At 26.9% G+C, this 16,262-nt stretch overlaps 1 protein-coding gene and 1 non-coding gene across 2 annotated transcripts; one reads left to right on the forward strand and one right to left on the reverse strand.

Moving 5' to 3' along the window:
• Positions 1-870: 870 nt before the first annotated feature.
• Positions 871-2,361, reverse strand: LOC107032680 (serine/threonine-protein kinase BLUS1-like). Its single transcript, XM_015234255.1, has one exon. The coding sequence runs from the start codon at positions 2,359-2,361 to the stop codon at positions 871-873; it is 1,491 nt and encodes a 496-aa protein (XP_015089741.1).
• A 12,304-nt stretch (positions 2,362-14,665) lies between these two features.
• Positions 14,666-14,861, forward strand: LOC114074529. Its single transcript, XR_003574954.1, has one exon. It is a non-coding gene; the product is annotated as a U2 spliceosomal RNA (small nuclear RNA).
• The last annotated feature ends 1,401 nt before the right edge of the window (positions 14,862-16,262 follow it).

Below are 16,262 nucleotides of genomic sequence, written 5' to 3' on the forward strand. Positions count from 1 at the left end.
GGGGTGGGGGATAGGGATTGAGGTATTAACAACTTAGATTTGATTTAAATTTTTTTGGCTTTAAGAGATTAATGTGGATTGCAACCATTTTACTCAAAACATATTTGACCAGATCTATGTTTATGGATATTTTATATGGGTGAATTGCGATCCAATCCGTTTTAACTCAATCCATATTCAATTCATCCAAACCAACCATTTGTCACCCCTAAATTACAAATGTGATTGTTGGTATAGTTCAATTTTGAAAGGCCAATAAATAGTTTATGTTTAGCAAGTTTCTAAGTGCCAGCAGACTGAACATTGTTTTCAGTATTGTTTGTTTTGGCAAATTTAGTTTTATGCCTTTTGTAGGTATAACATGGTGAATATACTAGACAATCGAAGAACGAACCATCTATAAATTGTTGAATTAGAGATTCATTGATTCGATATTGAGTTATGGGAGTCCTTGGTGCGCAGACGAGTCATGTACAAGAAATACCGATCATATGTAGAGTAAGAAAACATTAAAGAAAGCATAACCGTTAATAAGTAAGACATAAAGTGCAAGATCTAATAGGAATGTGTTTGATCAAATACTCTATTATAACTGGAAATCTGTTTGCCCCGCCTGCTGTCATTTGGCGAACCAGAATTCATTTGGTGTTCATAAAGATGCATTATCCACAGAGAATGAATCAACTTCATACGAACATACAAACGTTTCATCCAAATAGAGAAACAGAAGGAAGAATCAGACGACAGAAGTTCCATTTAATGTAGATAAACCATATGATCCCAACTAAGAAAATAGCTCATTTCATGCCTAAACGAAAAGTAATACACACTATGCATATCGCGATATTTCCTGTTTTGATCATTCGCTGCTCAATTATTAGGATTCAACACAAATTGCTTAAACCTTTCAGTATCACTAAAGAATGGAATTTTCAAAAGCTCCTTAGCAGTTGGCCTTTCATCTGGATTCTCTTTAAGACAAGAAAGAACCATCTCCTCAAACTCCCGCGAAAACACCCTTTTCTTTCGTTTAGCAAAATCCATCACTTTCTTGAGTTTTCTATCCCTCTTGATGATCATCTTTTCAAGTGATTTTGGAAATTTCTTCTTCTCCCTTAACTTGTTAATTATATAATCGAAGTCCGTCCGATTCTTCACAGGTAAATTCCCATACACCAATTCCAGTGCTGTTATTCCCAATAGCCATATATCAGATTTTGCTCCTCTGTTGTCCTCATTTTCACTACCAAACACCTCTGGTGCAGCACCCCACATAGAAATACTCTTCGAATTCAAAAACGAACTATCTTCTTCACGATTACAATCTGGGGGTTCGGAATCATAAACAGATGTTTCAAATGCTAACTTGATCGACAAAGCTTTAGTATAATAGTGGATGTTAACAAAGATATCTCCAGCATTCAAACTATTATGAGGCGTGGGTTTGTGGAAAACATGAAGTTCGTCTCGTAGACCAATAAGTACTTGTTTAAGAACAACAGGAATGAGATGCTCTGGCAATTTCTTTTCAGGACGAGTGGAGAGAATAGAACGAAGCGATCCTTCAGACATATATGGCAAACAAACGCATAACAAATTCGCACTAATGAAAGTTTTCCTGCTTCGAATTATGTGGGGATTCTCAAAAAGAGCAATGCGTGTATGACTTTGACTTCGAATCAAGTTGAATTCATTCTCATGGAGGTTCATGTTAATGATCTTCAAAGTAACATGGTCATAAGGGAGAGCTCTGCCAACCTGATTCATATATTTTGAAAACACAGCTCTGTAAACAGGGCAATTTCCGTTAGAAAAAGATCCAATTTCCAAGTTGAGAAAATAAGTATCTTTAGTGTCTGGATCAGTGATGGTTTGTTCAAGTCTTGGTTGATTTAAAGTAGCAGCAAAATCCATTGATATATTGCTTCTATCAGAACCAATTTCTGCAACTATACTTCTTGAAGAACCAATTTTGGCATCTACAGTTGTTGAAGAAGACCCAATTTCCATTCTGGGAGTGAATGTTCTTCTGGAACAGATCTTTTCTTTGAGCAGAAGTTCAGAAAAAGTGAATTTTGGTTTGTGTGGAAGACGAAGAGAAGAAGAAGAAGATGTATTTATTCCGCCATTATCATCTGGTTGTTTTGAAGAAGAACCAATTTCCATTCTTGGCGTGAATGGGTTTCTGGAATTGATCTTTTCTTGGAGCAGAAGTTCAGAAAAAGTGGACTTTGATTTGAGCGGAAGACGAGGAGAAGAAGAAGAAGAAGATGTATTTATAGCTTTGGTCGTTTGGGTTGCTATTCCCCCAATATCTGAAGCAATTTCCATTTTAGGACTGAATGGGTTTTTGGAATCCATATTTTCTTGGAGCAGAGAATCACAGTTTCAGAGAAAAAAAATGGAGTTTGGTTTGTGAAGAAGACGAAGAAGAAGAAGATGTATTTATAGCTTTGGTCGTTTTCCCGCGCTTAATTGGAAAATTTGTATACCACATTTTCATTGCTCTTTCGTTTTTTGATTTCTGCTACTATCTGTTATTTATTATATTTTGATTATTATATTGCATTTCGATTAGGGTTGTATTCTATGGTTATGGTTCAACCATATATGTATTTTTCTGTCTTCCTATTTTTCTATTTTTTGTTACTAAATGTTATTTCTTGTACTTTTATTATTGTATAATTGTAATCATTATTCAGTATATTTTGTTACTTTTTCACTTCTGTTGAATTGTTTTCTTTTAGTTGAGGGTCTATCTAAAATAAGGGTTGACTCAAGCACTCTGCGGACCTAAGGTAAGTGTCTTATTTTTCAATGCATAGAATTGTCTTTGAGTGATGATAAAATTTGTGTATACTTTATACTTTTCAATTGTTATTTTATAAAATGGAGAATGGCATAAAGTACCCCTCAACTATTTGAATTGGTAAAAAAAATATCCTTCTTTCACATTTTGACCTTCAAATACCCCCAAAGCTAATTTTTTAGCCTAAAAATACCCTTGATATTATCAATTGACTCATATTTGCCCTTATTTTTAACAAAGTCCCCTAAATTATATTAAATATTATTTATTATGTTACTTAATCTAACTTATCCAAATTTAAACTATTCGCAAATAAATAATAAAAATAACATATGATTCATGTTTTGACCCGATACGATTAAATATAATATAATTTTTTTTATTAATTTCATGATATTTTATAATTGAATTATTCGAAATTATTCCTCAAATTATTATAAATCAACTCATTGCTTGAAATGAGGGTACATACAAAATAAAAATGTAGTATACATGCATAGTTTCTTAATTAAATATCGAAATAATTATTTTTGTATGGATATCATCTGTCATTTTACTCTTTTTTCCTCCCTGTTTTGTCACAAGTTGAAAAAAAAATTAAATTTAAAATGATGGACAATATCTAAAAAAAAAAAGTGAATAGAGAGTAGAGGATTAACCTTTTTCCTATTTCTAATTCACTATGGGAATCCAAAATCAAGCCAAAGACATACAATATCCTTAAAATATGAGTTTTGGTATAATATTATCCTTCATCCACTTTATAGACGTGAAATAGTTAGAAACAAGAGTATTTTTGAGTCAAAAGATTAAAGTCGGGGGTATTGAGAAGCTGAAAGGTGGATGAAAATAATTTTATACTTATCAAATAGTTAAAGGGCATTTTAAGGTCATCTTCGTTTATAAAATTACATTAAATATGTTACTATTATATATCATATAGAGTTGTCTAGTTTTGTAAAATTGACTGGATTTTTATTAAATATTATCATCATATATTATTATAAGTAGAAAGCTCCAACCTTCAAAGTCGGATTACCATTTGCCCCTCCATTAAATCAAAATAAATTCATTTATTTTTCAAATACTAATATGAAATTACATAATAGTAGAATATGAAGTCCAACAACTATCATTTAAATTTTTAGTTATGACATTATAATTATAATTACAATTAATTATGTTAAATTAAATTAGAGTAGAAAATCATAATGTATGAAACTCTTCGAATTTGTGATTCTTTGAATTTTGAAATTAACATAAATTTATCTATCATGAAACAGTAATGTATGAAATTCTTCAAATTTTGTGATTCTTTCAATTTTGAAACTAAAATAAATTTATCTATCATGATTCAATGTGCCCCATTAAAAAATTTTGGTAGGTGAAAAGATAACAAAATATCACTATAAATACCAGTTAATTGCTCACATTCTTTTCTTTCCTATCATCTACTATTCTCTTTTCTTCTTTCTAGATTATGATATGAATACATGTCGTCAAGAAGTTAACTGGAGAGAAAGAACAAGTAGCTTCATTTTGAAATTAAAAGAGAAGTTTTCTTACAATATAGTTCAACTGTTAAACTTAAAGTATAAGATATGACTTATATATTCCCTTAGATCTTTTTTATGTTAGATTATGATTTTAAGTTTTTCATTTTCATTTTGAAGTTAAGGTATGGTTGTCCAAAATGGATTTGATATGCAACCCATACTTTTATGTAATTATGTATTATTTTGCTTTGTTATGAAAATTTTTTTCTTTATTTTTGTGTTATTATACGTTTAAGTGTTATTTAATTGTCAAAACTTCAATTAATACATGATGAGTTTGATAATATTTGAATAGTTTTTGCAAAATATGTTTTTGTTTAAATAGAAGTAATTTAAATAAATAGATAATAGTGTATTAAGAGAAAATAGTAATATATATATATATATATATATATATATATATATATTCGTGGGAACGTGTTAAGAACTAGTAGATGTAAAAGAAAGAGGGAAAAAATGATTAGTTCTCCTAATTAAATTCTATAATATTATTGTATTCTCTCTTTCCTTCTTTCCTTTTTTTTATTTGTTTCAGTTTTCCCTTTCCTTTATCTTAAAATGGCCAAGTATTACATGTCTAAAATGCAAAATTTGTATATTATAAATATCCTCTTGCAACTTTTAGGCTGTCCTAATTTTTGTGTTATTGCTAATTTGTTATAAATAGTTGTATAGTATTATTATGTTCATATATAGTGTAGTCTTTTAAAATTTATTATTTAGAGTGTATTTTGGTGTAATAATATAATTTTGAACTTTAATATTAATGATAACGTTGATGGAATACCACTGAGAAAACAAAAAGTTCTCAGCTAAGGGTGTAAAAATAAACGCAAATATATTACTCAAAATAATTTAAATTGGATTAAAAATTAACTCATTCCAGATAATTATTCCATAATCAATTACTTTCATATATCTATTTTATGATTATTTTTTTAATCCCACGGTTTTAGTTATACATGATATCTTTCTTAAATATATTTTTTTAAAAATTAATTGCCTCAAGTAAAAACAAAAATTCGTGCTTAGCAAGCTTTTGGATTATTATTATTATTATTATTATTGCCACTTAAATCTTACATCTTATTTTTTTATTATTTGAATTATATTAAAAGTCCTAACATTTAAAACTTTAAAATTAATATTTTTACTTTATGTAAATCTTATTTAAATTATGATTAAAAAAAATAAATTTTAAAATATTTAATAAAATAAAATAAGTTCGTGCTTTTTTTAATTATCTTTTTAACCTTCTATATTTTTAAATTCTTATTAATGTAAAAATTGTAAATTTTTTTCCTAAAAAAAGGGCAATTTGTGTAAATGGAGTAAATTACTGCTCCACGTCCCAACCCAAATATTAGAAACGTGGAACAACCCCCACTTCCTTCGCGTACTAATTTTTTTTCTTATAAATACTTAATACAACATTAATTAATCTATTTAGTTTCACAAATATTATGGCTTCCTCAACAAATTACTTCAATTTGTCAACTATTTTTCTTATGTTTTTGTTGCTTTCACCAAAGTGTTCATTTTTGGAAGCTCGAAATCTTAAAGAAGACGATCAACAACTAGTATTGTGCGATGAAATATACGTAGTTGGAGAAGGAGAAACACTTCAAACAATATCTGAAAAGTGCGGCGATCTTTTTATATTGGTAGAGAATACTCATATCAATGATGATGATGATATTTACCCTGGCCTTGTTCTCAAGATTACCTACCACTAATGTTTAATTAGTATTTGTTGGTTTTAATTTATTGTTTATTTGTACTCACATCAATGTAATTAACGTGATGTATGTATAAAAATTTACATTGTCCACTTATTTCCTGTTTTATTATAATCTTGGGCAAGTTTATTACAGTACGATTTGTTCAGAAATACTAAATTTTCAATATATCTCCAGCAATATTTGCAAATTTAAGTACTATTAATTATTATCGAAGAGCTTATTTATATGTCACTCAACTTTGAAAATTTACTTGATTCTTTCATTTGTCACAATATTTATAGATAAGGGGGTTCTAATAAAGCTAACAATTTGTTTAACGTAATGTCGTGAATACATATTTAGATGAAATTAATACAAAATATTGATTAAAAATAAAGATATTTTTTACCGAAAAATCTTAAAGATTTATCATTTAAATTACAAATTTATTAGCAATAAAAAATAAGAGATCAGTGAAACTTATAATATGCATATAAGTATATACATACTTAGTGCATGCAATATTACAATAACAATCGCACCAAAAAAAAAAACATTAAATTTCGCAATATGCATTTAAGAGAAAGTTGCTATCAAGCTCATAAGATCACTCCTAGAAATTTCCTTTAATGTGATACTTCTCACAACTTTCAGTAATATATTTGACATTTCTTATATGTAATTAAAAAATATTTTTATTTCAATGATTAATTTCAGTCTTAAACATCTATTGGTAGATTTATTTACTTATCATTATCTAAATATTTTGTTCAATTAATAAGAAAAATAATTTTTTTTGTGTATGTGTATAGTTCATTCTATTTATTTTAAAAAATAAATATTGTTCAGTTGATAAAAGAATTGCAAGTTTAGTTAAAAAATATTTTTGAATTGTACCTTAAAACTTAAAAAGATGTTCATAACGTACTAATGCATACCTTTGAAAAATTAGTTTTTCACTCAAAATAAATATCTTTATCAAAGAAAAAACAATTAAATTTCTCATTAATAATAATCGCAGATGACTCTCTTCTCTACTTAAAATTATACTTAATTATTTTGTAATTAAGCGTAGATTCAAAAACAAATAGTTGAATTTTTCTTTAAATATAATCAACTAAATAGATTAGTCTATAATATAATGGATGTTTTTCAAGAGAAAAAATATTATTTTAGAAATTAGATATTTCTAAAAGTATATTATGCTAAGACATTTATAACTATGCCATAAATAAAACATTAATTTTTTATGGTCAAAAGGATTTTCCCATTAGGATATACATGTTTAAAAATTATTCATTTAATATAGAATTTTTTACCGAAGAAGACATGTAAAATTCATGTTAATAATATACATATGTTTTTAAATATAATTCAAAAAGATATTTCATATAACGATAATCAAAAGTTAAGATACTTTAGAATTGATAAAAATCAACACATTATAGAATTACGTAATTTTATTTTTTAAAACATAATAACTAAATATGTAAGTTAATTTTTTAAATATGTAGTTTTAAATACATGATTTAATATTTTTTAAAATATAATATTTAAATATGAAGTTTAATTTTTTAAAACATAATAATTAACAATTATAAGAACTATAACAATATTACTGTGTAACTATCTTGGTTTGTGGTGAAATAAGATCGACAGTTATGAACCTTATAATTTGTAATATTTTTTTACAATGTCGATATCTACTGATTCTAAAGTATTTTGAAATTTGACTGTTATTATTGAACTATTTTACATTAAAGTATTTTAAAATTGAATTTAAATAATTATTTAAGTAGATAACTTAAATTTATTCATAAAATAAATACGATAAAATTACTTAGTTTAAAAATTCTTAATCAGTTTCAAAAAAATAGTATGTGATGAAACTTTGATCTAGTTCATGTTTAATAAATTTGTGTTGTCATAATGAGAGAATTAATAAATCGGACAAGGGCCTAAAATACCCTTAAAGTATTGAAAATGGTACAAAATTACCCTTCATCCACCTATTGGCTCCAAAATGCCCTTTTCATCCACCTATTGGCTCCAAAATACCCTTGTCATCCACCTTTGTGTTCAAAATTGACTACTTTTTTAATTATTTTAAAATTAAACTCTTTAAATATTTTTTAAAATACTTGGCATTCAATTATTGATTATAATTATAATTTATTAATGTAATTTATAAACCAACCCACTACCCACTCATTACTAACTAAATCTCACCCAATTAATAATCCAATTATAATATCAAAATCGTCATAAATACTACTAAAACACGATGAAATTATAGATTTCTGAAAATGACATTCAAAATTATTCGAATCCGAATTGGAGCTCCAATTAAATTAAGGTTGAGCCGCTTATTTAGGAGGACACTTTCTTTCAAAATAGAATTAGAAATTTATGATTAAAGGTAAAGAAGTAATACATCCCGAATTGACTCATGCTACTTTTTTTAAATATAATTTTATAAATATTTATGATTTATTTTAAAACTTTAATATATTATTTTGAAAAAAAAGTTACCTATGAAGTAACATCACATAATTGAGACGTAAGAATAATTAAGATGAACATAGTCAGACTTTTAAGTTTATTGGTGATTTTTATTTAGACACTTGAATGTATGATAATTTACTTCTATAATTTTTAAAAACACTCAATTGGCAGTAGTTTGCATTAATAATGTCACGGGTTCATTAATTTAGAGGGATTTAATTATTAATGGGGTGGGTAGTGGATTGATTTATAAATTATACTAATAAGCTAAATTATAACATATAGTTGAGCGCCACGTATTTTTAAAAATATTTAAATAGTTTAAATATAAAACCGTTAAATAAGTGGTCAATTTTGAACCAAAAGGTGGATGACAAGGGTATTTCGGACCCAATAGGTGGGTGAGAAGGGTATTTTGGAGCCAATAGGTGGATGGAGGGTAATTTTGTACCATTTCCAATACTTTGAGGGTATTTTAGGCCCTTTTCCGTTAATAAATTTGTAAAATATTGGGATAATGACAACTCAAAACACATTAGACCTGATAATTGTCAATAGTTATAGAAATCATACGCATAGCTCATACATGTCGAGCCAAAGAGAGTCAGATATTAATAGTATTGATCATCAATAGAATTAATCAAGCAAGACTTATCTCTTATATCACGTAGATTTAATGAATTGTAAATCATTACTTATATTTATTACTAAAATGACCTCCAATTAAGTAGTTTTTTTAATTATTATATTTAAATAAAATTAAACTATCTATTTTAATAATTTTAAATGTAATTTGTAGAATGTTGAGATAATGACAACTCAAAATACATTAGACCCGGTAAATATCAACAATAGAGATCATGTGTATAGTTCATATATGTCGAACCAAAGAGAACAAAGTATTAATATTATTAATAATACATATTTTATCCCTATATTACGTCGTTTTGATAAATTATGAATCATTACTTATATTTGTTACTAAAATGACCTTCAAATTCTAATTAAGTATTTTTTCTATTTATTTGAATAAAATAAATTAGTGGTAAGTAAACTCAGTTAACACAAATATTTTGGCCATAATCTGTTGTAATATTAGTTAAGTGATTTTTTTATTATAATACAACCAACAAGAATATAATGTGATTCAAAAAATAATTTTTTTTTACTATTGATGTCATAATTGTTATTTTTAAAACATAATTTGAAAACATTTTTTTTTACAGATTGGGTCATCCAATCTACTTAATGATTAATGTGCTCTTTGGTAGAATTTGTAGTGCATAGGGATTCCGTAGTACATAAATGACTAGGGAATCTTCAATAATTGATGCGATTAGTTATTTTTAATATGTTGGACATATGATGGAATATAGAGATCCAAGAATAGATTCCTCCAAGAATATATTTAATTTTAAATTAAAAAGGTAAAAATATCTAAAAAGAAACTAGTTAATAGTGTGAATGAGTTTTTCTATCATTCTGGCCAAATTATAGCGAAAATTTTCTGGCCAAAATAATTTTTTCTATAAACAAATTGTAATTAAGTTAATCTGAAAGTAAAATTAACTTTTTAATTTTTTATGAAGTACAAAAAAACTATAGTTTTTTAATTATTCTTGAATTTTATTATTTTTAATTATTTTAAATAATAAATTATAATTCAATAACTTAATTGTCTTTAAATAATTTAAATAATCAATTTCATTTTAAAACAAAATAACAATTTAGAACAGTTTTAAAATAAGCATTTTTTTAAAAAAAGAATTTATTACGTTATTGTTCATTGTATTGCTGATGGAAAAGTGGATAACAAAACTGGGTACTAAACTACTACTTCACTAAATTTATAAATTCTTTTAAACCAGATTAATAATAATAACAATAATAATAATAATAATAATTGAATTTTAAAAATATGTGTAAACTTATAGTAACCACTATAAAAGTTCGATCTTCTTAATGAAAAATATAACATATTGCTAAAAGTAAAAACAAAAATATAATTCCAATAAAAAAAAAGAAATATTTAAATTAAAAAAATTTCAAAACAGGAATGAAAACCAAACAATTTGAACTTCAAAAATTTCAAAAATAAAAATTAAAAACATGCACATGAAAATATCTTATTTTAAATTATCTATCTTTATATATTATGAGAAGTAAAAAGTGTTACATGTCATCACAATAAAAAATAATTATTATTAAAAATAAATTAAAAACTGATCGTAGGAAAAAAATTACTATTAAACAAATGATAAAACTTATCGTAAAAAAACAAAAGTTAAATGGTGGATTAGTTGAAATGATGTAGTTTTATCCCTTTTGTTATAACTAGTACTCGTACTCGCACATTGCACGAATATTTTTAAATATCATAATTATTAAATTAAAAGTAATTTATGATCATATTAACTCAATGACTTAGTATATTACTTTTTTTTTTATAATATTATTCTAATAGTTATGATTAACTACATTTTTAGATTACAATATATTTATTTTAAGCTATTAAAAAGGTATTTTTTTTCTTATAAAAAAATCAAATTTCATTTATCCACATGAAATTTATATATTTTTTATATATATAATTCAAGACCACAAATTTCAAAAATATTATTTATTGATTTTTTAGTCAAATTATTAATGAAAAATTATATTAAATTCTGAATTATTATTTAATATTTAATATAAAAATAGAATTCAATACGTAATTAATAAATGCATTTCGTATTTATAATTGAAATTAATTAAAGATATGAAGTAAAGTAATTCCTTTGTTTTGCATAAAAGTAATTTTTTCTTATTAAGTTATATTTTATTTATGCACTTTAAATAACCAAACAAATAAAATACAGTAAACAAAAGAAACAAATTAAATATTTAGCAGCCTGAATTTTAATTAATTGACTTGGACTTTTTTTAATTTAAATAAACTTATTTTTTATTTAATTTAAGTTAATAAACAATCTTGAAATATTATATAAAACAACAAATCGCAAAAAAGGCTCCATATAAAATTCTTTTTTAAAGAATCGGAATGGTTTGGTGGACCCTTATACTTGTATCAATTTGTATTATGGAATCTTCTACTAAACATTTTCTCAACTGAACCCTTAAACTCCACCGAAATGATGTTTTTAAGCCCCTCCAACCATGTTTGTAGCTCACTGTCTTTTATTTAATTGACATGTCATATCCACGTAAGATATATTAATGCCACATATAATTATTTCATAGCTATTTTTTAAAATTATTAACCAAAATTATTTAGTAAAATGTAAAATAACAACAATTTAATTTATTATTGGCATTTCTAATCCTCCCTATATTCATTATTTCACCACCAAACGGAAGTCATTGCCGACGTCGTAAAACCCATTAAAATCCAACTGTAAAATCCAATATAGCATTTTCGATTTTCCGGCATGGATGGCAATACAAACTGGTCAGAGAAGGTAGAGGATCTCGTCGATGCCGGGGAAATCGATGGAGCCATTGCGTCGTCTCCATTTTTGCCGGACGTGATCGCCATTTTTGTCGACGAAATCAAAATAACAACAACCTAAGCCACCTAACAACCACAGTAACAATAACCTAAGCCACCTAACAATCAGATATGACCAAACTTTTCATAATCCAATGCAATTACTTTTTTGACACCCCAAATTGCTTACAAATACAAGAATAATTTTGACAACAAAAGAGGTCAAGTTACTCATTAGAGATATTACCGACTATATTTATTTCACTATTTTTTCTTGCTTATTATGTTCAAATTTTTTTTGCCCAATTTCTTTTTTATTCAGGGTAACAAAAAATAAAAAACAAAAAGAAAAATAAGAAACAAGTTTGAAAGGAGCAAGGAAAGGAAGAAAGAGAGAAATTGAGGTCTGGGAGGGGAAGAACAAAGAAAGTGATGATTGAAGAGGAAAAAAATAGGGATGGGTGGGGGAAAGAAGAAAGAAGTGAAAGAAAAAAGAAGATAATTAACGATAGGGTGTGGATAAGAAAGAAAAATGAGGTTGGGGTTTGGTGGGGGTGGGGTAGCTGAAAAGAAAGTAGTGTGGGGAAGAAGATTGGAGTTTTTTCCTATTTAAATTTATTATTTTCTTTTTTTCTAAAAAAAATAATTTTAATAATTTAAAAGTTAAAGTTAAAATTTTAAATATCATGTTCACTTGCCTTTACAGGCGCGTGACTAGACTCTCTTGCCAACTCATCTATATTAATGCCACATAAGGATGCTAAATGGTCAGAGGGATTTAATATGTTGTGTTATGTTGATTATAAGGGTTCAATTGACAAAATGTTAAGTAGAAGAGTCCAAAACACAAACTGATACAAGTATAAGGATCTACCAGACCGTTCCGCCAAAAAAAACTTGTTTGATTATACTCTTTATTTACACATATAAGCGTAAAAGTGGTGTCATTCTAAGTTGAATTTTCTCCTTTTTTCTCTCTTTTTTCTTCCGTCCGATCACGTCATATAAACTAAAATACACATTAAAACTAAATATTATGTAGTTTAACTTTAAATTTTTTTTGTACATTTGTTCATTAAGATATACCCTCCGTTTAAAGTTTGGTTCACTCATGTCCTCGCCGTCCAACTTTTGGTCCAAATATGCGCTTATGGGCGTTAGTTGCCATGTTGGACATATCCAACTTATTTTTCATTTCTTTAAATGCCACATGGAATTGTCATGTCATTTTGACTTTACCACATGACATTTATATGAGAATGGAAAGATACTCGAACTCATAAACACCTAATTCGACCCATAAATCAACTCCTTTTAAATTCACTATGCGACCCATTTTTAACAATTTTGTTTAATTTTTATTTTTTTGGTAAATCCCGAAAATGAGTAATTCATTAATAAAAAATAGGAAAAATATGAAAAAAATATAAAATTAACGCCAAAAATTCACAAATAAATATAGTAACCTTAAATCTAATATTTCAATATTTTTAATTTTTCGGTAAATCTCGAAAATAAATAATTGATTAATAAAAAATATGAAAAGTATGGAAAAATATAAAGTAATGCCAAAAGTTCACAAATAAATATAGTAACTTTTCATTCTACATTTTTTTTTTAAATTTTTATATTTTTCGGCAAATCCTAAAAATGAGTAATTTATTAATAAAAAGGGAAAAATATGAAAACAAAATAAAAAATTTATGTAAAAATTCACAAATAAATATAGTAACCTTAAATTCAATAATTTCAACAATTTTTTTTATTTTATATTTTTTTTCATATTTTTCTATTTTTTATTTGTGAATTTTTTGCGCAATTTTTATATTTTTTGTTTAGAAACTCATTGTTGGAATTTGCCAAAAAAATTAAAAATTAAAAAAATATTGAAATTGTTGAATTTAAGGTTACTGTATTTATTTTTTAATTTTTGACTTTAATTTAATTTTTTATTCATATTTTTTATTAATCAATTACTCATTTCGGGATTTATCGAAAAAATAAAAATTTTAAAAAAGAGTGTTTAAATTGAATATAAGGTTACTATAATTATTTATGAATTTTTGGTGTTAATTTTATATTTTTTCATATTCTTCATATAAATTTGTATCCTTTGGTATATATTTTCTAACTTTATAATTGGTACTCTATAATTAATATGAATCTTGATATTTGATATTTGCATACAATTGAAAGATATGGGACCAATGAGAAGTGCAGAGGCAAGAACTTGTGAGTCACGGAGTCATAGTTTCAAGGGGGAATGTATTAGCAATATATACCAACTGTGCCTCTGTTTGCCAGACCGAAGGCTTCATCGGTGGTAACCGTCTTGGCCTTCGTCGTCGTCGTTGCTTTTGCACCAAAACCTGTTAGAAGAATGATCTTAATTTTATAAATATTGTTGTTGTATATATCAATTAAAAGGGACTACATAGTCTCATCATAAAAATATGGTGTACATACAAAATTACTAGTAAATCTTGGAGAAAAGTATATAAGCTCTTCTAGTTTCACACTGATTGGAAAATCAGATTTTATGTTAACAAAATGACTTAAAATAGCGCGACATAACACATGGAAAGGCATACCTTTCTCGGCCTTTTGGCTAAGATCAAGTGTAGTATCTGTTCTTATCAATTTAATATTTGATATGTGAGTCATTGACTCACACGATATTAACTTTATTTTTTGAGGGGGAAGGACTATTACGGTAGCTTGCTATTGGGACCTTCAATCATTGCCATGGTGTTGCACTATAACCTTGGCCTGGTGCACCCCACCAATTCTATTCCAAGATTTAGATTATTTCAATTGATATGTAATGTAATGTTCTTTTGTAAAGAATTGGTAGCCCCGTAAAGTTGGGACAATGTTTCACCTAGACAAAGATATTTATCTTAGACACTTCATGTGGTAATTCATGTTGAATCCATCCCATTTTTTAGTCAACTTTAGCTATTCAATTGGTACAAGCAATTGTTAAAAAGGAATAGTAATTGGAGTAGAAAAGAAAAGATTTGGTAGTTGGCAAATTGGTAAGATTTGCAACCATTCTTGACTTTGCTATATTTACATATGTCATTAGTGACATAAGCATGGTTTTATCCTTCTATAAATAGAGCATTCTTGCTCATTTGTAGAACACACCAAGTTAGAGAGAAAAACCATTTTGAGAGCAAAGTGAGGTATTCCATAGACTAAACAAGAAAATAGTCTGTGAAGAAAAATAGAGTGTGAGCGATATTTTAGTAAGACGGAAACCAAAAGAGTGTTGTTTCTTTTGAGTGTGTAGTAGTCACTTTGAATATTGTATTCGTGACTACACAGTGTAAAATTCCTTACTATAGTAATATCAATTGATCCTCTTGGCCCGTGGTTTTTTCCCTTATTCAAAAGGGTTTCCACGTAAAATTCTTGGTGTCGTTATTTTCCCATTTTATTTCCATTACTTTTACCATATATATTTTTGTGCTTGTCCGCGTTTTCCCAACAATTCATTGTGTCATTTTGTCACCTTTTTTAATATCAGCAAAAATTACATGTGTGGATTACACTCGTGAATGATGATCGTCTTTTCCAAAGCCCCCACCCTCGATCATCTTCTCCGAACCTTCCCCCCCACCCTCAATCGCCTTCTCCAAATACACTTCCTCTCAACCCCCAATCACCTTCTCCAAAACCCCCAAACAAACAAATTCCCGTTCTAATTTGAATTTCTTTTTTGGGGTCTGCAAAATACCCCCGGCTCCCTCCCTTTGTTTTTTCCAAATATCTATCCCTTTTTGCATAAATTATCCCCGACCCACATCCGCATGCTACGCTTTATCAAATTAACTCCACCATAAATTCTTGAAATTAAGTTTTTATCAATCTTCTCAAATTCACTTTGTCGTAAATATTAAATTCTTCCATAAAAGAATTTCACGAATGACTTTATTCTTAAATTTTAAAAATATTTTTCATCATTTTTGTTGAAAAACCTTCATTTATAATGGGTGAAATGAGGAAAAGATGAAAAAAATAACTAAAAATTAACCCTTTCACGCAACTATCAACGAGTTTATCGTACTCACTATGTCTTGTAAGCAAAAAGTGTTAAAATGATACAGTTAGATTCTATCTGAGGTGTCTACAATGAACATGTCTCGGTTTTCGATGATTTTTTTTTCAGTACCAAAAAA

The sequence above is a fragment of the Solanum pennellii genome, chromosome 10 (genome assembly GCF_001406875.1).
Source record: "Solanum pennellii chromosome 10, SPENNV200".
NCBI lineage: Eukaryota > Viridiplantae > Streptophyta > Magnoliopsida > Solanales > Solanaceae > Solanum > Solanum pennellii.

Coding starts and splice junctions, on each gene's coding strand:
- LOC107032680 (XM_015234255.1), bottom strand. CDS start 2,361: ATGGATTCCAAAAACCCATTCAGTCCTAAAATGGAAATTGCTTCAGAT.